This window comes from Schistocerca americana, chromosome 4 (genome assembly GCF_021461395.2).
Source record: "Schistocerca americana isolate TAMUIC-IGC-003095 chromosome 4, iqSchAmer2.1, whole genome shotgun sequence".
In the NCBI taxonomy this organism is placed as follows: domain Eukaryota; kingdom Metazoa; phylum Arthropoda; class Insecta; order Orthoptera; family Acrididae; genus Schistocerca; species Schistocerca americana.
Genome location: NC_060122.1, coordinates 380,904,589 through 380,929,001, shown reverse-complemented (window position 1 = coordinate 380,929,001; position 24,413 = coordinate 380,904,589). Strand labels below are relative to the sequence as shown.

At 40.6% G+C, this 24,413-nt stretch overlaps 1 protein-coding gene across 2 annotated transcripts in view; it reads left to right on the top strand.

The window, feature by feature from the left end:
• The window catches only part of LOC124612270 (segmentation protein cap'n'collar), a 383,857-nt gene that overhangs the window by 275,286 nt on the left and 84,158 nt on the right, over nt 1-24,413 (top strand). For both annotated transcript variants that reach the window (XM_047140366.1, XM_047140365.1), the window contains exon 6: nt 16,540-16,828. In XM_047140366.1, coding sequence (XP_046996322.1) covers nt 16,540-16,828 — 289 coding nt within the window. The remainder of the gene's footprint in view (nt 1-16,539; nt 16,829-24,413) is intronic.

Below are 24,413 nucleotides of genomic sequence, written 5' to 3'. Positions count from 1 at the left end.
AATGCACACTATCAGTGAAAATAAGGCATAATGCTGATCATATGGTTCACTGTCTTTTACATTTGTCTTAAGTCATCTTTTTCTTCCTCTTCGTCATCTTCTTCTTTTTCTTTTTCTTCTTCTTCTGCTGGAGGCATAGGTCTTGTATTTTTTGTTGCGCTGTGTGACGCATGTTGTGTATATTCCTCAAGAGGTTGAGCGCCTGTTTTCGGCACGAGGAGGTGCGCAGGTCCCGGTTCGAATCCGCCCGACGTATTGATGACGAGAGCCGGTGTGTCGGCCAGCCTGCATGTGGTTTTTAGGCGTTAGCTGAATGCCGAGCTGCTAGCCACGTTCCACTTCAGATACATGCTACACAAACTTTTAGAACACTTTCTCACACTTGCACGTAGAATTTAGGAGACTAATGATGTTAGATATTTACTCTCCTTAAACCCATAATCAGCAGCAGCCTCTACTGAAGATTTTTCTTTAATATAGAAAAGTTATTAATTCTGCTGTCCTTTTAGTAATGCCTGTTAAACAAATATACAGTAATCGAAGCCGTCATGTTGAGATACTGGTTATTTGATAATTTGTGTTGCTTATCAACAGAAGTTATGCGTGATCCTGAATATGAAACCAGTAAGACGGCTGCTGTGTCAGTGTGTATTGCGATCCGATTTACAAATTACCTGGAGACGACTGTGAGCTGCCATGTTAAGTTACAATTACAAACTGCCCGTCGGTAGCAGAGTCGCTAGCGACAGGCCGCTTCCTCGGGGTAAACAAAGGGAACGAGAACAATCTATAGTCAGTTACGGATGATGATGATGATTATTATTATTATTATTATTATTATTATTATTATTATTATTTAAAATTTAAGTTAGACGAGCAAAATTTTTCAGAAAGCTGAATCGTGAAATAAGAATTATACTTGGTGTTGACTGTAAAACATCCTACAGGGACCTTTTAAAAAACGTGGTATCGCGACAACCGTTTCGCAGTACGTATTTACGTACGTTCAGTATGAAATGAAATGATCGTATGGCATTGTTGGCCAGGAGGTCTCATTCGGGTTCGGCCGCCAAGTGGAAGTCTTATTTCATGAGGATAACACAACACCCAGTCCCCGAGCGGAGAAAACCTCCAACGCGGCCAGGAATCGAATCCGGGCCTAGTGCATGGGAGGCGGGTACGTACAATGATTAACCAAAACATTACGACCATTGCCCACCGTGAGACTGAATGCCTCCTGATGGCGTTGCGGACCCGTGTTACGGTAAGGATAACACGTAAGCGGAGCAGAGACAAAAGGAGTATCATTCTAGCAATGTTGCGGGCTGTAAATGCGAAAATCCGCTTACATAAGCGACTTTGGCGAAGGACAGATTGTTATGGTCTGGCGCTTAGAAACGGGCATCTTGAACATTCACCTGGGCTCCCATTGTACCTGTCGTAATAATCGTAGGCACTGTGGCAGCTGTAGACTCAGTGGACATTTTTGCAGACCATCTGCAGTCGTTCATACTTGATGTCTTCCCGGATGGCGACGGCATCTTCCAGCAGGATAACAGTCAGTATCACATGGCCATCACCGAATTCAACTGATCCGAACCCGATAGAACACACATGGGACGCTGCCGTGCGCCGTCTCCGCTCCCACAAACCGCCGGTCCTCAATCTACGGGAATCAAGTGATGTCGGCGTAAGCCATCTGGTGCCACACACCTGCATATACCTACCAAGGACTTGTCGAATCCATGCCACGCAGAATCGCTGCTCTACTGCGTTCCAAAAATGGACCAGCAAACCAATAATGTTTCGACTCATCACGTTACATGTTAATCGAAAACATTATTTTATCCTTTGTCGTTACCAACGTCTCTTTTCTCAGAAAAATAAGGCAAATCGTGAATATAACGCTAGAGTCAAAAAACGACATGTACAAAGACTTAAACTTCAGCACAGAAAGGTATACATCTACTTGAGAAAACTGACAGAGCATATAACATGTCTTGTTCGTATTGTGGTTGAGTTTATTAAACTTAAAGAACATGGTTTGGTCAACGACTTCTACTCCATTCAACGGTATCTTCAGATAAATTCTTAATTTGTTTTTACTTTTTCTGATAATTAACATTGCCACTGAATAGTGTTTCATTATGACAAATAATTTCATTGTATTGCACTGAAAAAAAGTATATTGAAGTGTACACCGTTAATCAGCCATGCCGAAAATATGAGAGAGATTCATACCTGCCACTCTCCCGATTTGGCAGGAGATTCCAGATTTTTCACTTTTTCTCCTGCTTCCCGATTATTTGTTATTTCTCCCAATTCTTAACTAATTATTGTCAACCGTAATGTATTTGTTTGGAAAACCCACCATTTCAGTTTTTTTGGGTCAGTGGTAGAAACTCCTTTGTTCATCTGTCGTTTCTAATTTAATTTCATTAGAATAATTAGAGCACGCACAGAGGCATTCAATCAATCATTCTGCCCGCGCTCCATACGTGAATGGAACGGGGAGAAACCCTAATAACTGGTACAACAGGATGCACTCTCAGCCATGCACTTCGCGTTGTTTTGCAGAGTATGAATGTAGATGTACTATTCTATTAGATGTAATCTATCGAGGTTTATAGGAATCTGGAAATCGCACGCAAGCTGTACGTCGATAGTTGTTTTTCTTCATTCCCCCTCATTTTGTAAAATCTATACTCATGTTGGGCTGGTTCAAATGGCTCGGAGCACTATGGGACTTAACATCTGAAGTCATCAGTCCCCTAGAACTTAGAACCACTTAAACCTAACTAACCTAAGGACATCACACACATCCATGCCCGAGGCAGGATTCGAACCTGCAACCGTAGCGGTCGTGCGGCTCCAGACTGAAGCGCCTAGAACCGCACGGCCACATCGGCCGGCCTTTACTCATGTTGGTCAGTGTTGTGCTCTGTTTGGACTTTTGTATATGTGTTGTCATTGTGCTTATGGGAAGTTACTGTTATTCAACATCTTTATTATCGGTATAAATTAGTAGAGTGTAAATTGTTATTTTGTTACATGGATCCCGGAAAACCCGTTATCTTTTGTAAGCGGTTGTTTCGCATGTATCTTATTTGTCAAATTCAGTGTCAAGAAAGTTGAAAATAAGAAGATAGAGCTTAAGGTTGAAGTGTTATAACGGAAATAAACGATAGGTTAACTGTTTCTTATTGCGCGTTTCTGTGCGCCACGCATCAGTCCACCATATGTAAGTGGTTGCCTTTAGGGAAAGGCAACTATTTTTATGAATCAACGTTTAGGGCAATTCTAGTGCCTTCATTTGATTTTTATAGCTATTATATAGCGTTGTGACGTCATAGGGAAAGATTCCCATCAGCTGTCTCGAGATGCTATTGAAACTGACCCGCGGTTTTTGGTCATTTGTACTTCCCGAATTTTAAAACTGAATCTCTCAACTTTTAGTTTTTGAAATTTGGAAAGTATGGAGATTATAAAACGTACATTTTTGACTTATTTCCGCATCAGAGAACTCTCTCTCCACGTTATCCATGGGATGCAAAGTATTGCGGCTTTCTTTAACGTCCCAGCTTGGCATTATCATTCAGCAATTTGAGGATAGTTGGGAATGACGATTTCCAGACCGCACACTCGAACTATATCTCATTTGACCTCGCTTCCATAGCTGCAGCTGTCCATTTAACTCCAGGTGTGCCACAGACTACCGTTGTTTGCCGGATTTCGAAGCGGTGCTGTTCTTTTAGCAAGCGCGACGCCTTTGCAGATTACTAATGCCCGTGCCGTCCAGTCGACCAGCACGGAAAAGGGTCTGTGCCGACTGCTGCGGCCAGCGGCCGAGGGCTGCACCAGCACCGTAACGCAAACATTTACTCTGGCCGCCCCTCGCACTACTCAACCGGTAATTCCGTACCTGGCCCCTACCTCCTCTCCGCAGATCCTTCAGGAATCCTGCCCGTGTTTGCAGGCCTCCCACCAAGAGGACGCGCTTGGAAGCGCAACCTTCCCTGAAACACGGTGTTCGTATGGTGAGGAGGGGAAGGTGGGGAGGGGGGGGGGGTAAAGGGGGGGAGGGGGGGAGTTGGGGAGTTCTTGACGTCTGGTTGTTCGTGAGTGCGCCTATCGTTAAAACTAACCATTTGGAACGAGACTCCATTCTTTATTTTCGTAGGCTACCACCCAGTGGTGACTGAAAAAATACGGGAACATTTTGCTTAAGACATCCAAATCCGTAAAAGAGGAGAGTAGCTCACCCAAGAGCAACAGCGCTCGAACTGATGGCAGACGGTTCGAATCTAGGTGATAGAAGAAATTTTCATCACACGTGTTTGGCCAGCAAACGAAAAAGAAGTGGCGGCGGTGCACTGTTTTTGATCGACAGGTTGCCCTGTTTAAAACTCAGAATCTCGCCACAGTGTATCTGTATGGCACCACTGATCTATCAGGTGCATGTATTAAATATAGTGCCTACCCTTCCCCTTCAGATGACTACTTTATATGCCCACACATAATTGCACCATATCATTTCTTTCCCCATCATAAACACAACATAACACGGCACTCACAAGTCATCACAATTTTACAACTACACTTCAGAGACTATTCTACACATGTACATTTTGTTTGCACATAAATGTGTCCTTACAGGCTGCACGTGAGAAACTCATTGCTCTTCTTAGATTTTACTGCACTGTTTCTATGCTACTACCCATAATGCTTGTTCATTGGATAGCTCATTATAGGAGACTGTAAATAAAAATTTTTCATAGAAACTGTTTGAAATACAACATTTACTTTTCTGAGTTGTTGCAGCATGCACAGTTACCACATTTGCCTATATGTAGTGTAAGTGAATAGTTAATATTTCTTCAGGGCTGCTGGACCAAATAGATTTAGTCAAAACTGCTGGCAAAAAAAAAAAAAAATCATATGTCAGTGTAGCTAAAAATCAAAGACTACATCTCAGAAGGTTATGAGCAGTCCTGCTTTTGCCCACCTCCTCTTCCTCATCTGATCACTGGTTCTTCCCATTTCAAAACAGAACTATCATCTTAGCAGAAATGTCCTCATGATCACAGTCCAAAAAACAGCTCTAGTGCCACCCAGTCATACCTCTTACAATATGTTGTCATGTACTTTCATATTGTCAGCACATAATCTATCAGCATATCATCTAGCAGATGTGTTTGTTTATTGCGGTTGTCATACAGGTGTAAAATGTGAAGGCCTTAGGTGCTGTACCTGAATAAATGAAAGCTAATCATTCTAGAGTACTTTTATCTTAGTGATATTCAAATAATTACCAATACAATGTTGAGTGTACCCTCAAAGAGCTTAAAACTAATGTGCAGATGTAGTCATGCATTTTCTTCATAGTGATTTAATCTTCAAGGAATATAGTAAAGAACACCACTAGATGTTCTGTTGAAGAACAACACAACCATGATGTCTACCAGTGGGCTTGTAAAACCTGTAAGATTCTGTATTCTTTATGACTGACAAGATAATTCAATGTTGTTGTGTTTTAGCCATTGTTACAACTATTCATATGTCCTGTGTTTACTTCATTCAGCTTCACCACTTCTCCTCCTCTCCTGTGGTGTGGCTTAGTCTTCTCTGCAGTGTAGCAAATTTCTGAGCACATCTGCACAGGAAGCAATCTCTGTCCTTAATTTGAAGGGGTGTTTTGCAGCCTCACAAAGATGTATTACGGTTGTACATTATCACAGCTTCCACTCCACGTAATGTGGTCTGTAAGTATGTGGCACGTTTTTTGTGAGTGACAGATGATAAATGTCATTCTCTGTCCTTGTGAGCCTGTTAGTTTCCTCTTGATGGGGTTTAATTAACAGAAGTGCTAAAATGGGTTTGTAATATACAAATGACTGTGACCGTGGCCAGAGGCCCTGTCAGGTGGCAGTACGGCCACGCGGTGGGGGGAGAGGAGCACGTCCTGTACAGAAAAAGGACGCGGTGTCGAAACGACCTGACGGCCGTCAGATGTCGGAGTGGCCATTTTTTACCGGGGCCTCAACTTTGAATAGACTATTGTACGAGGTGAGCAGAGGTGTAGGGGTAAAAAGACAGCCGAAAGGCAAAGGAAGTAGGTATCGAGGAAGGAGAGGAGGAGGAGAGTGGGTGGACCACAGCCAGTGGGAGGAGAGGAGAGGAGAGGAGCAGAGGGGAGGGGAGGAAGAGCTGGGCTGGAGGTGCTAATAGTGAGCACAGAAGGTAAACAGTAGTGTGTGTGCTGGCCTTGCCCCTGCAGCCTCCAGCAGCATCTGCTGGACGGAGCACCTCTCTGCCCAGACGGAGTGCTGTCTGTTACTTCCACATTTTCTACACAGCTTTGGAGAGTGATTAGTGTGCAAATGTCAGTGTCTGCAACATGTGCTGTTAGTGATGTCATCAAACTTCTGTCATAACTAAATACTGTTTGGGACCTATCATCAGTCACAAAATACAATGTTTATAGGAAACTGAATGAAAATATCACAGCTTCTGGAAAATATTGCTATTGTTTGTTGTCAAGTACAGTATGAGTGAATTTGTGCTAATTGGTGTTGCCGTACAAGTCTGAATGTGACAGGTAACCTGTTCTCCAAGCTCTTCTGTGAAGTTCAACAGTGTCACTTGTGAAAGGATAGAAATGCACTGTATTTGGTATGACTTGTCATTGTGAAATGCTACATTATTCCTCTGGCATATGGATGTTGTGTGTCCATTTTGGATCAGCAGTCTGAAGTTCTGAGTGTGCTGGGACTGAAAGCTGTGCAGTGATGTGCTTCTAAAATTGTTTTCATTTTTTTTGTGTTGAGAAAATGAGTGCCTTGATAAAAGAAGTGTATTTTCTGGTGCTGGTATTGAGTTCCCATTGTTGTGGTGCTGTGTAGTGCCTTGAAGAACTGTTGGTATAAAAGCGGGGATGACAGGGAAAGTAGAGCACATTCCTGAGGCCTCTGCATGTTGGAGGTTCCTGTGGGATAAGGAGGCTCTCTTACAGGTGAGTAGGCAAAACTGTGTTGTTTCAGTAACATTTTGCTGTAAAAAAATTCTGTAGGAATGCCATTAGAGTTTCGTAGAAAATCTTGCAAGTCACAGCTATGTTAATTTAGTGTAGGACAGGACATTTTTGGGGGTCATAAGGGTATGAGACTTCAGAGGGTTAACTAATCACTAACAGTTCAGTGTCGCCCTCCTGCATACAGGGGAGGTTATATATTTTGTTTTGTGCTTGGAAGTATAACAACTCTTTGCTTAACCTTGACTTCAGAGAGCTGAGCTATATGTAGTAGAGGTGTGCAGTCCTTGTTTTGTTAGTTCAGTGGTGGCGAACAACTTGAGGTAGTAAGTAAAGACATGAAAGCTGAATAATGTTAATTGAGAGATCTGTCAGTGTCAATTTTATTTGAACAGAGGTAGCATCATATCATATTCCAATCGTTTCTTCACCACAGTAATATTTAGCCACATGATTATTATTTTATTCACAAGTTACACTTTCTGCTGTCACTTTTGTATAATTGGAATTATTGTTTTAATGTCTTCATTTTGTCCCGCTCTATTCCTGTCGTATTAGTTGTCTGTTATCGTCATTTTAGCCCCATTTTCAGAGATAAAAGAATCGCATAATTAGGATATGTATTCTCAAGGTATCGCTCAGTAAACATTCCGAAAACTACGTCACGTAATTAAATACGTGAGTTGCAGACATCCATAATTGTCAACGTCAGTTAGATCCTCAGAACGGTGAAAGTGCTCCGAACTGCTACAAAGACGTAGGTTCTAGATGTCGTTCTCAGGTGATCCGTCAGTATTTTCCTGGCATTTAGGGTGAACCGTAACTGTTCTGTGTGTGTAAAAAAAAAAAAAAAAAAAAAGGCGCAGCGTGGCTCAAATTCCACGTTAAGCTGAGTTAGTCGAAATGTACTACGCAATTGTCAGTTATTTTGAAGAAAGCTATGAAGTCCCGTGTAGATAAATAACATGACACGCCAAGGAGATAGGCAGACACACTCAAAGTTTACTTTTTGTGCAGATACGAAATTGCTATTCTGTCCACTAATTCTGCATGCTCTCGCCTCACCAGCTGAGATGAAACTTGGGTTAAACGAGGTGATAATGCCGGGAAAGACGTTTACGTTTGAAGCCTCTGACACAATTTTATTCCATTTAAGCGGTTGAGCAACAGTCTGTCCAGCATCGAAATGCAGGTCCCTATTGTCGTGTTTTATGTTCAGTTTGAGCACTACTGTGTTTGTTCTACGTTCTTAAGACTGTGTTTTGTTGTATTTTCCCTTAGCTGTTGATAATTGCGTTGCTGTTTGGGATTGATACCGTCGCAGTTTACAGCGCTTGAACCGCCAATCTACGTGTTAATAATTGTCGTTGGATAACTAAAGATATGCATAACTCATCATTTATGTTATCCATGGTGGCTCTTGCTAAACTCTGTGGTCGTTGTTCAATTGAAGATACCACACTGAGACCGCAATCATCTGTAAATACTCGTGCTTTTTAATAAAAGCTTTTATTTCTCTGCTGTTTCCAGTACCGGCTTCTTCAGATAGCTACACTTCCTTCGTAGTATTTGTCGATGTCTTCAGGAACATGTGTTCTTCTACTGCAGTGTTTATTCCTCCTATGTCAATATGAATTTTTGAGAGGTAGAGAAAAATCCTAGACGCTAAGACCATACTTTTACTCTGCGTCAGGTATGGTTCCAGAACATCATACGTGTTTCTCAGAGCGTTAGTAAAAGCTTTTTTAGAAGTAGTTGTGGCCGGTTGGCGTCTGCCTCGACAGTCTTTAGCTCCTCATTTTCCTATATCAATGTTACTGTTATCAGTGCCTATCCTTACTGCCCGCGCCAATCAAGTTGACACTCGGCGCGGTGGTTGCTGGGATCGACCGAAAGGCATTTCCCGTTTACACTCGCTCCCGTCAGCCACCGCGCGTGGTCAACTTTTGCAACTGTTGCATGTTTTCCCTAACGCTGAACACACTGATGCCAATCTGAGCATGATATTTTCTCCCGTATTCGGACATAAAAGCATAATTGCGCTTGGAGTCTGGAACTGTCTTTTTTCCCCTGACGGAAATATTCTTATGGAGGTAAATTGGCCGTATTGTTTGTTGCCGTCGGAACTCAGTGCTGCACTGACGTCTCGTGCCCGGAGGCTCGTCGCCATTCTCACGCGGCCGCTGTCTCGCGACGATGAATCTCGCGTTAGGCAGTTTTTGGTGCGGCGTCCCGTGATTACCTCACATTTAGTGCGCCGGCCTGCGGCCATTAAAACGGGCTTACCCAGCGCTGGCCTTGCTGGCTGACAGTCGTAATTAATGACACCTTGATTGCGCCGCCGGCGGCAGCCGCACAAGGCAAATTGATGTCAGTGCTATATTAGGACAGGCGCCCAGTCTCGACAGCCTCTTGATTGATCCGAAGGACTTTCCCGGTGACGTCCTGTATGCGCCTACGTTTCTCTGCCACAAGCCGGAAGATGGGAGATAGATCATTTCCTCAGGGACAGCTTTACTTTTCTTGTAGCCCGGTTCGTCCACCGCACAACAGTTGAATGGAGTCAGATGTTGCAGAGGAACCTCTCGCTCGTTCTGAAATTCCTCCACTTCCTGTTGGTACAGAATTGTTAAATGGAAAAGTAACAACATAATGGTTATTTGGAAGACGACATTACTTTTATTAGTCACAAGCCTATTGGCAATGGTTCACCTTCACCAAACGCTGATCTAAGAACCAGATACTCGGATGTATGAGAAGACGTATGTTTACAGTGTAACCCTTTTTATTTCTGAAATACGCTAAATAAAGCCATGGCAATTTGAAAGGAAAAAACCAACGATCTTTTTAGGATTGAAACCAGAATCCTTAACCAAATCCACTTTACAGTCAGTCATTCACTTACACTTTACTATTACTTTATGTAACCGAGTGACATATTGCAGTGCTTAAGGAACTGGACTTGCAGTTCGGATGCATGACTGATTACCTAGGTTTAGGTTTTCCCTTGTCCCCTCTCACTCAGTTAAGGTGAGCACTGAGATGGCTTCTTTGAAAATAATGTGGCTAAAGTCGTTCCCCATCCTTAGGCTATCCAAGCTCGTCCTGTGTTTAATGAGTCCATATTCAATGGGGATGCGAAACCACAACCTTCCTTCTCCTCTGTTTCACATGAATCATTTCAGTTATTTCTTGTTGTAGTTTGTGTGTGTGTGTGTGTGTGTGTGTGTGTGTGTGTGTGTGTGTGTGTGTGTTTTCTATCAAATATTTGTTACCAGTGTTTGGTCAGCAAGAGAGAACAGATAGCAGAGTACATTTCCTAATTACCAGGTTGTATGACAATCTCCTGGATTAAGCTCAAAATCTCTTTCCACTGTCTATTGGAGTGAGGGCACATGACATTGTAACTTTTGATCTCTTGATTGTGGGCGTTTAATTCAGTGGACCACTTAGTATTATTGCACATTAGTGGTGCCATGTAATACATGCCAGGTCTTACTTAACACCAACAATACAAAACTCGTAATTCATTCACAAGATACACATACACACATGATGCATCATAAGATTTGTGCAAGGCAACAGTGAACCACCTCCCACTAGGACTTTGCCCTTTTGGATGGCAATGAGAGGTTTCTGCCATGTTCCTGGACTTTGTTGATGGGCATGGAATTAACTTTGATAATGTATCAGCATTTCGCTTTCTGTTTAAACTATTCTTTGCAGTACCTTTTCCTAAGTTTCGGATACATAGGTGTATGAGGGCATTGTAACCTATGCTCTACATGTGACTTCTAGAGTACTCATTTGTAATTCCAAACTACTGTCTGAAAAAACATATGTGTTGGTGAGTTTGTGACTATTATACATCTACACTCACACTCTTGACAACGAAACCCTATCATTGTACCCTATTATTTCCCTAGCTTGTACTGAACAAGTACTACAGTACCTGATAAATTCAGCTGAATTTCTCCACAAGTCTTGTATGCCTGAGAAATTAACTAACACTCTAATCTTCTTAGATGATGAGATCTTTCTATAAGATTGTTACTTGGATCTACATATCTAGCCTCACCAGGGAAATGTAAAAATATGAGGTGGTCAAAAATTTACCTTTTGAAGGCTGTACAGTCCAGAATAGGTATGCCAATCAGTCAGAATCACTGTGAGCAATGAGGCAGTCATTTCATCAGTGCACCAGGTTGAAGATACCCTGTTCGTAAAACATGTCCTGCTGCATGAACAAGTCTGTAACTGCCTCTGCATATCTTCATCTGACCGAGATCATTTACCCTTCAAGGCCTTTTCAAGGGATGAAAGACATTGTAACTACATGGGGAGAAATCAGGACTACAGGGCAAGTGCCGAACTGTCTCCAATTTGAGTTGGTATAACTTGTACGTTATGACATTTTCAATATGTGGACATGCATTACCATGAAGCAGCAGCACCCCTTTGCTCAACATTCCACAATAATGGTTTTCGATAGACGTGCTGCCCCGAACACATTTTTCATTCTCTGGTTGATGTCTGTTGGTGTTTGTCCTAGGGCAGCCGAGAAAGAATAACAGTATGTTGGTCCTGTTTGGATGCACTATAATAATGTCACCGTAGTTCACAATTCCACATTTACCCCATGCACATTGGAAAGACATAAATGACACTGAAATCCCTTGCCTACTTGTCGGTGCTAATATAACTGCATTGCAGTCATGCTACGTTGCATACACACTGCAACAGTGCTCTCAGAGAGAAACTTTTTGACCACACCTTATATCTCCATTTGGAAACACAGCTTCACTCTTCCTCTAACCCACTAGACCAGAGGGAATAATTTATTAAATTGAACAGAATTACAGTTAGTACACTTTACATGTTTGAATTGGGAAATGACTCATTTTGCCATTTGGAATAGCTGAATTAAAGATCATACAAAAGACTATGTGAAGTGCACAGTAGGTAAGACACTGCACTCACATTTGAGGGGAGTGTGCTCAAATTCCCATCCAGTCACTCAGATTTAAGTTTTCTGTGGTCTCCGTAAATCAAATATCACAAATGCTGAACCAACTCCTTTGAGGAGGAGACATAAATTTCCTTTCACTGATGGCTAATATGCAGTATGATATCAACGAAAATAAGTAACAGTGTCACATCCAAGTTTGAACACACATGTCAGATATGATAACAATTTGATTGCTTTCGAACATGATTATTTTAACTTGTGTCTGTCAACACTGTATTGGTTGGAATTGCATTTTGACTAATTGACTGTATCAAGCATTTATAATTGGTTCTATAACACACACTCGTAATGCAGAATTTGTAATCACTCATTAAAGAGGTAGTAGGCATGTCAGTATTCCAGCATTATGTTCTCTTCATTGTTATTCATATCTTTTTCAACCATCATTGGAGTCAAGTCCATGTAGTTCACTTATAGCATTATCAGTGTATGCCTTGCCAGACAGTAAGTATGCTTGACACTTCCAGTGATTCAAAATTACAATTGCAACCAGTAACATTTGTTAACAACCATAAGTGGAAATAACCATCTTCAAAAAGGATGTAAAAGCTGTGGGCCTATCCTGGATAAAACATTTTCTCTGCCCACCAATCACTAACTGTGAAAGCTTGCGCACAACATCAATAGAAAATTTAACTAACATGAATTCTGAATTGATATTTATTAATGCTAAAACAGTCTGTTAAAGATAATGGTGAAAGAACATAAAAGTACTTCATGTAAAGTCAGGATGTTTTACTTATCTATCTCAAAATTCAAAGGGACTCAAAAGTGTTGTTCAGGCAGAAGAAATCCCTATGTCTGGAATTTATATGGTAGCTGGCTTAAGTGTGTAATGTGCTGTACATACCAGTGTCTTCTACAGTGAAGATTCATTATATTGCTTAATGTTAAGTGTTTCCAGTTTTTTTCTTATGGTTATGATCGAAGTGTTTCACTGAGTTGTCAGACATGTAGTTGAACTACACAAACAATGAATTATGATTGTTATGTCATGAGTGTTGTGCATTGAATCAATAGCTATTCTGTTTGCCTTGCACTTGAACATAAGAAACTGATACAGATAGAGGCATTTCTTCTGAAACTGAATGTTCTCTGAAATATTTTAGCATATTGAGTTTTGTTCTGTGTAATTGCAATTCATCAAGAATAAGAAGCTTGTTCCTTTAATTTCATCTATAGCTACATCACTGACACATGTACACTATTAGCAACCATATGATGTCTGGCAGAGGATACATAGTATCATTTTTGTGTCCCTTGTTATTTCATTCGCAAATCACATAAAGGAAGAGAACCTTGATTTCTCTCAACTGATAAAAAAGAAAAAAGCTGTTTAATGTTGCAGTAGCATTACAGATTTAGGCAGGTATCAAGCCATTAACAACTCAACAACTCAGAAATGTTCTTTTTTTATTTGGTGTGTGTGTGTGTGTGTGTGTGTGTGTGTGTGTGTGTGTGTGTTAGAGAGGAAGGGGGGAGGGAGAGAGAGAGAGAGAGAGAGAGAGAGAGAGAGAGATTGCTGCAAATTATGTTCGATCACAGTAGTGAATACAGAGCTGGTTAACTTAACTGTCCTGTTAGATTAATGGCTCTAAGCAATCTTCCATTGCCAGGGATGAATAATTGATGACTAAAAAAAGCAAATGAAACTGTATACTTAATCACATTACAGCTGCCTGACACATTCTGTAAATGTTACATTTTTTGCCAGCAGGGTCTGCTGTACAATTAGTTTGCCATTTGTTTCATTTTTGTCTACAACAGTATCATTCATCTTTAGACTGATATAAAGGCAGCTGTCCTATAATGATGTCTAGTGTGAAATTCGTCACTTATTTATGATCCGTTGTTTTAGTTTTGTCAAAAAGCTTTTAGCTGTTTCCCAAGGAACCGTCCTCACTTAAATTCATGAACAATGTGTACTCAACATTTCTTATACTTTGTGGTAAACTGTGATGGTTATTTAAATTAATATTTAACAGATTCCTGGACTAATGTCATTATATCTCATGGTGTAATCCTCACGATTACTCGCTGAAAAAACAACAAATCACCATTTTGCCAATATGCAACACATAGGCAGAGTCAACAGCAAAAGTAATTGTAAATACAGAGGATCTGAAAAAGAGAAATGAGGCAATATTAAATATAAATTTAAGTGTTAGGAAGTATTTCCTGAAAGTATTTTGTCTGAAGTGTATCATTCGACAGAAATGAAAATGTGGGTGACAAATGATACAGACAAGAAGGAAACAGAAACTTCTGAAATGTGATGTTACAGAAAAAAGTTGAATATTAGATGAGTGGATCAGATAAGAAAGGCATTGGATCAAATTAAGGGGAAGACTCTTGTAGCAACCTTGATGAAAAGAGTGGATAAGTTAATAGGACACTTCTCGAGGGAGGGGGTGTGTGTCTGGTAAAAATTGTAGAGGGTACCAAGACTTGATACAGAGTAAGATATTTGAAAGGATGTATGTTGTAGGAGTTAATCAAAATTTAAAAGGCTTGTACACAATCTACCAGCATAAAGAGCTATCCCAAACCAGTCTACAGACATCAAGCAATAACAGCATGATTACCATTAGAAGCTCCTTCCCAAATATGCCTTTCATGTATAAAAAATGTAGTGACATGCTGCCCATTTCTAGACATATACAGATTGGCTACTTCTAATTGAGAATGCCTCTGTTGTTTAAATAGGAATTGTTTAGGAGGAATGACTGTAACTTGCAGTTAGAGCAAGTACTATCTTTTGTCCGTCAGATTGGTTGATTGGTTGGTTGATTTGGGAGGGGGACCAAATAGCAAGGTCATCGGGCCCATCGCATTAGGGAAGGATGGGGAAGGCAGTCAGCCATGCCCTTTCAAAGGAACCATCCCAGCATTTGCCTGAAGTGATTTAGGGAAATCACGGAAAACCTAAATCATGATGGACGGATGCGGGTTTGAGCCGTCATCCTCCTGATTGCGAGTCCAGTGTGGTAATGTCTGTCAGACATTTCATTTATGCAGATAGTATATATTTTTTGCAGGAGGTATATATTTTTTGCAGGAGATGCAGTTGTTTGTATTATATTGTTTGTCATAAGTTTATAATTCTACCCCCAGTATCCCATATCAGTCAAAGTTATTTGCATTGAGACATTTTTCCAATGATTCATACGTGTTTCTACGAAATCATTATCATGGAGTAGTTCACTAATTTTTTGTAAGGCTCAGATGGTATTGTGAATATGAGCCAACAACACTTTCTTAATGCTGCAACGATGATTCCTACACCTAATGCAATCCTTGGAGTAGATTTCTTAGGAGGGTATGTTAATCTATTTTACTCTTACAAGATTTAGGTGGAAACCGGTATAACAGTGCCAGATTTTGAGAATAAGTTGGAACAGATAACCCTGTAAATCATGACAGACTTCATCAATCTGAATAGGACATAATGTACTCTGTGTTATAATGCAAATACTATGAAAGTTGGAAGTAGTCAATTTTGTTTGCTGGGAAACAAAACAAGTGGAACTGTGGTTTTAGCTACATAAATTCTGAAAAATTTTATTGTATCTGTTCAAAAATAATTATCATTTGATTAACACTGTTAAAAATTTTCTCAGTTTGTAATGAGCAGACTACACATTAAGTTCAATCAGTAGGTAAAATCAAATTGTATATGAAGATGGTATCTGTTCTTTCAGACATGTCCAAAAGAACAGATACCATCTTCATATACATATATAGTTAAGGCTCACCGGCCATTTGACCATCTTCTTCTGTGCAGATGCACAAACAGTGCCCGAACTCATGGGAATCGGCGATAAAGCCACGAGTAATGAGTATAATGGGCAGGGGCACTACGAATATAGTGCGGGACAATAAGTTGGGAATGTGGTTCTCGCTGGCTCAGATGGGTAGAGTGTGTGCCATGTTAGCAGGAGATCCTGGGTTTGAGTCCAGGTTGAGGCATACATTTTCCACTGTCCTCGTTGACTAAGCTAAGGGTATTCATTTCATTGTAAAATCAAATTGGATGAATGCAAGATGATGATTGTAAATATTTGTATTGGCTGCCTCCATGGTCTATTGGTCCAACACTGTTGGCTCCCAACATGGTCCTGCATTTGAATCATAGCACCCATCTCATTTTTTTCTATTGTGAAAATGTCTGGGCTGGGATCCTCTCAGCCTTCTGAGAGTAAATGAAAAGCTGCTTAAGTAAATAAGTTGTGCAAGCCACTGATGTGAATGATCAAAAGATTTGCACCAGGCTGGGGGCCTAAAGTCTTTTCTTTTTAACATTTGTGATAATAAAACAGTGCACTATTTGTAGATAAAAAGTTGAGTGAGTGTGAAATTGGAAATGAAAATGAGCATATTAATTTATATTAGATTTAATATTTGCACATGTCTACCCATGTGGTCCTGAGCAGCAGATAATACTAGATTATAATAAATGGAAATTTGCAATTTGTTTCAGGGTCGTGTGCCGGTGGTGCGCACAGCTAGTGTTGAACAGCGCTGGCAAGACTTGGCAAACCTGCTGAGCCTACCTGGAGAAGGTGTTCCTGGCCACACAAACTACCCGCATCATCATCCTCATCACCCACATGCACACCATCCACATATTGGCTATGGCAGCAGTACAGCTGGAGGTGCTGTTGGTGGTTATGGAGATACTGCGAGGGGAGTCCTGCTGCACAATGCGACGCTTGCTCCACCTGTTGGGGACATGAACGCCACAAGTCCATACCATGGCCATTCTGTTGGTGAGTACTCACAACAATTTACTCATACAAATTCATTTTTCTTGTATGAATGTCTTGCTCATGGATTACTAAGTTCTTAGCACTATATTCTCTAGAATGAAATTTTACACTCTGCAGTGGAGTGTGTGCTGATATGAAACTTCCTGGCAGGTTAAAACTGTCTGCTGGACCAATACTCGTACTCTACTGACAGAGCTATCCAAGCATGACTCAAGACTCATCCTCATAGCATTACTTCCACCAGTACCGCACCTCCTACCTTCCAAACTCCACAGAAATTCTCCTGTGAACCTTGCAGGACTAGCACTCCTGGAAGAAAGGATTTTGTGGAGACATGGCTTAACCACAGCCCAGAGGATGTTTCCAGAATGAAATTTTCACTCTGCAGCAGAGTTTGTGCTGATGTGAAACTTCCTGGCAAATTAAAACTGTGTGCCAGACCGAGATACGAACTCAGGACCATTGCCCCTCGCAGGCAAGTGCTCTACTGACAGAGCTACCCAATTACAACTCACAACCTGTCCTCCTAGCTTTACTTTCACCAGTACCTCCTCTCCTACCTCCCAAACTCCACAAAAGTTCTCCTGCGAGCCTTACAGGATTAGTGCTCCTGGAAGAAAGGATATTGCAGAGGCATGGTTTAGCTACTGCCTGGGTGATGTTTAAAGAATGAAATTTTTACTGTTCAGCGGAGTGTGTGCTGATATGGAACTTTCTGGCATAGTAAAACTGTGTGCCGGACTGAGACTCAAAGTCAGGACCCTTGCCTTTTGTGGGCAAGTGCACTACCAACAGAGGTATCCAAGCAAGACTTGCAACCCGTCCTCATAGCTTTACTTCTGCCAATACCTTGTCTACTACCTTCCAAATATCACAGAAGTTTTCCTGTGAACCATGCAGGACTAGCACTCCTGGAGAGAAAGGACATTGCGGAGACATTGCTTAGCCACAATCTGGAGGATGTTTCTGGAATGAGAAGTCCAGTCCAGCACACAGTTTTACTTTGCCAGGAAGTTTCATATCGGTGCACGATCTGCTGCAGAGTCAAAATTTCATTCTGGAAACATCCCCCTGGCTATGGATAAGCCATGTCTCCACAATGTCCTTTCTTCCCAGACTTCAGTCCTGCAAGGTTCGCAGGAGAACTTCTGTGAAGTTTGGAAGTTAGAAGACAAGGTACTGGCAGAAGTAAATCTGAGAGAACAGGTCATGAGTCATGCTTGGGTAGCTCAATTGGTAGAGCTCTTCCCATGAAGGGCAAAGGTCCTGAGTTCCAGTCTCAGTCCGGCACACAGTTTTAATTATGTTCTCTTTTTCTGTTTAGTACTGATAAATACATTGTAATAATACAGTTACTTTTATACAGCATACTTATCAATTCATTGATACCACACCCATATTATTCTTCAGAATCTGATACTGATAGAATCTTTGGAAACTTTTGTCTGTGAAACATTTAGAATTTTCAGAAGTAATGTCATATTTTCCTATTTAAGGCATTTTACAAAGTTCTTTTAAGCCAGTATTTATTTCTGTTGCCCTTATTTATTATGTCCATAGGGGTCTATCATTGACCACTAAATGTTATGTGCCAAATACATATTTTAAAAAGGTATTAATAATATTTCATTGGATGTTATTGTTAATATGATGTTTTTAACTACCTTTATATCTTCGGAAGATGCCATGTACCTACATCTACAACTACATACATACTCCACAAGCCGCCATACAGTATGTGGTGGAGGGAACCCTGTACTACCACTGCCTGTTTCCTTTCCTGTTCCACTTGCAAGTAGAGTGAGGGAAAATGACTTTATATGCCTTAATATGAGCCCTAATTTCTCTTATCTTGCCTTTGTAATCCACAGGCAAAAAGTAGTTTGGTAGCAATAGAATTGTCCTGCAGCCAGCTTCAAATGCTGGTTCTCTAAATTTTCTCAGTAATGTTTCTCAGAAAGAATGATGCCTTCCCTCCAGGGATTCCCATTTCAATTCCCAAAGAATCTCCACAATACTTGCACATTGTTCTAACCTTCCGGTAACAAATCTAGTAGCCAAACTCTGAATTGCTTTGATGTTTTCCTTCAACCTGACCTGTTGTTTCTCCCAAACACTCGAGCAGTACTCAAGGATGGGTCGAACTAATGTTCAAAACAGTTTTGACATTTGCGCATATGACCCTAGTTTGTTTTTGCGTCCTAAAACAAAACAAAACAAAACAAAACAAAACAAAAAAAAAAAAAAAAAAAAAAAAAAGCTGCAGACAAGCCATGCTGTATTTGAGCACTACAGATTTGTTTTTCCTACTCACCTGCATTAACTTAGATTTTTCCATATGTAGAGCTAGCTGTCAACTAGAAATTTTGTCTGTCGCCTTGTATCCTCCTACACTCACTCAATAATGACACCTTCCCATACACCACAGTGTTATCACCAAACAACCACAGATTGTTGCGCATCCTGTCTGCTAGATCACTGATGTATATAGAAAATAACAGCAGTCCTAGCACACTTCCCTGGGGCACTCTGACAATATCCTTGTCTGTGATGAATGATTGTCATCATGAACAATGTACTGGGTTGTGTTATTTGAGAAGCCTTCAAGCCACTTGCATATATTGAACCTATTCTGTGTACTCTTACCTTCAATAACAATCTGCAGTGGGGCACCATGTCAAATACTTTCCAGAAATCTAGGAATATAGAATCTACCTGTTGCTCTTTGTCCATGGATCACAGTATACCATATGAGAAAAGGGCAAGCTAGTTTCGCATGAGCGATGCTTTATACAACCCTGCTGATTTGTGGTCAAGCTTTTCTGTCTTCAGGAAATTTATTATATTTAAACTGAGAATATGTCGAAGAATTGTAAACCAATGTTAAAGATATTGGTCTGTATTTTTGCATGTCCATTCTTTTACCTTTCTTGTATGTAGGAGTCATGTGTGCTTTTTTACAGTTGCTTGGGGCTTTGCACTGGGTGATAGATTCACAATAAATGCTAGCTAAATAAGGAGCAATTGTCATAGAGTTCTCTTTGTAAAACCAATTGGAGCTCCATCCAGTCAAGATGACTTATTTGCTTTAAACTATTCCAGTTGTTTCTCTATGGCAGGGATGCTTATTACTATATCCACCATTTGGGAATTGGTGCTATGTTCAAACAACAGTATGTTTGTAGGCTTGTCCTGCATGAATGATTTCTTAAATGAGAAGTTTAAAACTTCGTCTTTACTTTTGCAATCTTCGACTTCCACATGAGACTGATCGAGTGACTGGATAGAAGCCTTTGACCTGTGTAGTAATTTTATATAGGACCAGAATTTTCTTGGGGTCTTGACAAGATCATTTGCTAAGGTATGATAGTGATACTTGCTGCATGCTTTTTGTGTCAGTTTTTTTTTTTTTTTTAATAGTTGCACGACTTTCTACCAACGTTTGCCTGAAATCATTTGTGTACTCACGTTTGAACCAAAAGTACAGCAATATTTGCTTCCTCGGAATTTTCTGAATTTCATTGTTAAACCACAGTGGGTCCTGCCCTTCCTTAATCCACTTACTCGGCACATACATCTGCAGAGCATTATGCCCCTAATTCCTCTATGCCCATCAAACTGGAACTAAATGATGTCAATTCATTGCCTGAATGGCATGCTAACAACTACTTATCTGCTCTTTCTAGCAAAAATAATGCCCTAGCCTTCTTGATTGATTTATTAGCTTTAGTAACCATAGTCACTCTGATGAAATTGTGGACACTAATCCCTGTCTTGCTACTGACACCATTGATAAGGTCAGGTCTGTCTTTAGCGGTAAGTTCTAAAGCAAAATCTTGAGACCGTACAGTTGGCTCCAAACCAAAGGACCCTAATCAACTCTGGAAAGCATGCTGCAAATTCCGAGCTTTGCTTGAACCTTGCATGTGAGACCAGCACCTTCAACACTTCTGCCAGCTGTCTATGTGAACTGAACTGTGAATGCCTCAGAATCCAAGTGAAAGACTTTGTTGGTTCCAACATGAACCATAACCTGTACACTACTGCACTCTGCACGCTAGATAACGACAGGCAAAGCCTTCTCAACATTTCGGATGAAGCCCACCAGCAGACATAATGGATGCACATTAGCTTCCTTTTTAGCCTGAACGCTATTTCCCTAAGGGGATCCACAACATTCCTTACTTTGGAGCTCCCGATAACTATCAAACACCAATCCTTGTGTGCCTTCTTGAACCCTGCTGAACAAACAGCCACCTGTCCACTTGCAGGGCAAATAGATAAGGACTTATGGCCAGTCTCCACAGGGGCCTTCCATTTCAATGGATGCAAAAGTGTTACCACCCACCAATCATGCAGCTGTGTGTATGGGTCCTCTGTGTCATGTATACTAGGAGACGCCTCTGCAGCAGAGCCCATGGGCAAACCAAACATCACCTGAAAAGCCCCTTGTGCTGTGCCAGATGCTCTGCCATTGCTACACCATGAGGCAGCAGCCTGAAGATGACTGACCATAGACAAAAGCAGATTCAACTCTTTCGTGAACTGCAGCCAGCTCGTCCTGTGTTCACACGCAGCATGCACACATCTCGTGTGATGTCACATGTGATTAAGATTAGAACATTGCTGTGAAAAAAGTGCATATTACTGTCACTTATTATTGGCAGTTACTGTCTCAAAATACCTGTTCATGAAAAAGTCCTGGATTGGCACACAGTGCTAAGCAACTTGTATAAAAAAAAATTCTGTGCAGTTAAAAAGAAACAACAGTGTGCAATAAGGTTTTATCTTTATACACACAAACTGAGTGATGGTTTTTGATAAAAATGCAGTTAAACTTGTGTGTCAAATTTGGATGCAAATGCAGATCTCCTGTGAAAGAAAATAACCAGGTTCATAGTTTTACTTATTTTACTATCAAGAAGTTTTACTTTAGTGTACACTCTACTGTAAAGTGAAAATTTCATTCAGTGAAAATTTCATTCTGGACTTATCCAGAAACAAGACATAAAATGCTGAGTGTTAGTGGCTGCAGTCAACTGACAATCATTAACTGCGCAGGAAATTTTCTTACTTGCTCCAGAGTTTCATGATACATTTATACCATATCATAAATGAATGAATGGATAATTTAATATGTGCAAAGCAGTATATTTTTCTCTGGAGCTGATATCTTGGGAAAGAAGTGTTCCACTACAAAAGGTAGCTTCTGTTGCCTGATAATATTCCTACACTTTTTGTGTTAGTTGTAAAGTAGTGTAATTGCAGTCTTGTGCACACCTGTTAATTTGGACTAAGTGTGCTTTGGAAGTGACACCACAACACAGCGGCTGCTGGAATGACTGAATACACACTTCAGTCGTTCTTTCAATCACAAAAATTGAAATATTCAAAGTATAGGTCTGAATTCTCAAAACAGTAAATCTGAGAGAATTTAAATGCCTATGTGGGTGGCCTCTGAAAGTGAAAGTGTTCCCTGGACAGGAAATAAGTTTAGGCATACAATGATGCCTAAGACACCAACAAAGTAAACAACATCCGTGAAAACCTTCACTATATGATGAAACTACCCATTTTTGATAACAAAATCTAATAATTCCATGTTTCTATTATGAAGAAGGGCTTTTGTGGTTGTTGTCTGCCGTAATGAAATTTATTCATGCTCTTTAAATTGGGATTTCACTTAGTTTCTTAACGCTGGAGCAGGTGTGCCGATTCTCGCAACACAAGTGGGTGTGTGGTGTACTTTGTACACATGTAAGGAATAATTGTCTTTATGTTACCGGGGTAAACCTGTACGAGTAAAATCACAGTTTAATCTTGGTTAAATTAAAACATGGGGAAATAAACTTAGATTATACGAGCTAAATCACTGTATAACTAAACAATAATAAAATAAACTTTCATTGTATCGTTCTGTTGCCACATACAAGTGTTACTCCGCAGAAATGACCCCCTCAGAGTATTAATCAGCATAATCCCATCAGATCTCTGTCAAATGCTTATTCAGTTACTAATTATCTCTTAGGCAGCTTCTTCATTGCGTAATTTTGCTGCTAGCTTGTAATCTGGGTCTCTTTTCTTGCAAGGATCATAAATTTTTTCTCACCTGGCTCATTATTTATTTTATATTCCTGCTGCTCACTTGGATGTACAACAGTAAAACTTATCACTGTGTTAACTGAAGCAGTAATGAAGGATTAGATTGTTGTTGTTGTTGTTGTTGTAATCTTCATCTCCCAGTACCTACTGCAACCTACATCCTTCTGAATCTGCTTAGTGTATTCATCTCTTGGTCTCCCTCTACGATTTTTACCCTCCACGCTGTCCTCCAATACTAAATTGGTGATCCCTCGATGTCTCAGAACATGTCCTACCAACCAATCCCTTCTTCTAGTCAAGTTGTGCCACAAGCTCCTCTTCTCCCCAATTCTATTCAATACCTCCTCATTAGTTATGTGATCTACCCATCTGATCTTCTGCATTCTTCGGTAGCACCACATTTTGAAAGCTTGTTTCACTTCCTTACATGGCTACACTCCATACAAATACTTTCAGAAATGACTTCCTGACATTTAAATCTATACTTGATGGTAACAAATTTTTCTTCTTCAGAAACGCTTTCCTTGCCATTGCCAGACTACATTTTATATCCTCTCTACTTTGACCATCATCAGTTATTTTGCTCCCCAAATAGCAAAACTCCTTTACTACTTTAAGTGTCTCATTTCCTAATCTAATTCCCTAAGCATCACCCGACTTAATTTGACTACATTCCATGATCCTCATTTTGCTTTTGTTGATGTTCATCTTATACCCTCCTTTCAAGACACTGTCCATTCCGTTCAACTGCTGTTCCAAGTCCTCTGCTGTCTCTGACAGAATTACGATGTCATCGGCGAACCTCAAAGTTTTTATTTATTCTCCATGGATTTTAATACCTACTCTGAACTTTTTTTTTTTTTCTTAATTGCTTGCTCAATATACAGATTGAATAACATCGGGGATAGGCTACAACCCTGTCTCACTCCCTTCCCAACCACTGCTTCCCTTTCATACCCCTCGACTCTTATAACTGCCATCTGATTTCTGTACAAATTGGTTCAAATGGCTCTGAGCACTATGCGGCTTAACTTCTTAGGTCATCAGTCGCCTAGAACTTAGTACTAATTAAACCTAACTAACCTAAGGACATCACACACATCCATGCCCGAGGCAGGATTCGAGCCTGCGGCCGGAGCGGTCGCTCGGCTCCAGACTGTAGCGCCTAGAACCACACGGCCACTCCGGCCGGCTCTGTACAAATTGTAAATAGCCTTTCGCTCCCTGTATTTTACCCCTGCCGCCTTCAGAATTTGAAAGAGAGTATTCCAATCAACATTGTCAGAAGCTTTCTCTAAGTCTACAAATGCTAGAAACGTAGGTTTGCCTTTTCTTAATCTTTCTTCTAAGATAAGTCGTAGGGTCAGTATTGCCTCACGTGTTCCCACATTTCTATGGAATCCAAACTGTTCTTCCCCGAGGTCAGCTTCTACCAGTTTTTCCATTCGTCTGTAAAGAATTCGCATTACTATTTTGCAGCCGT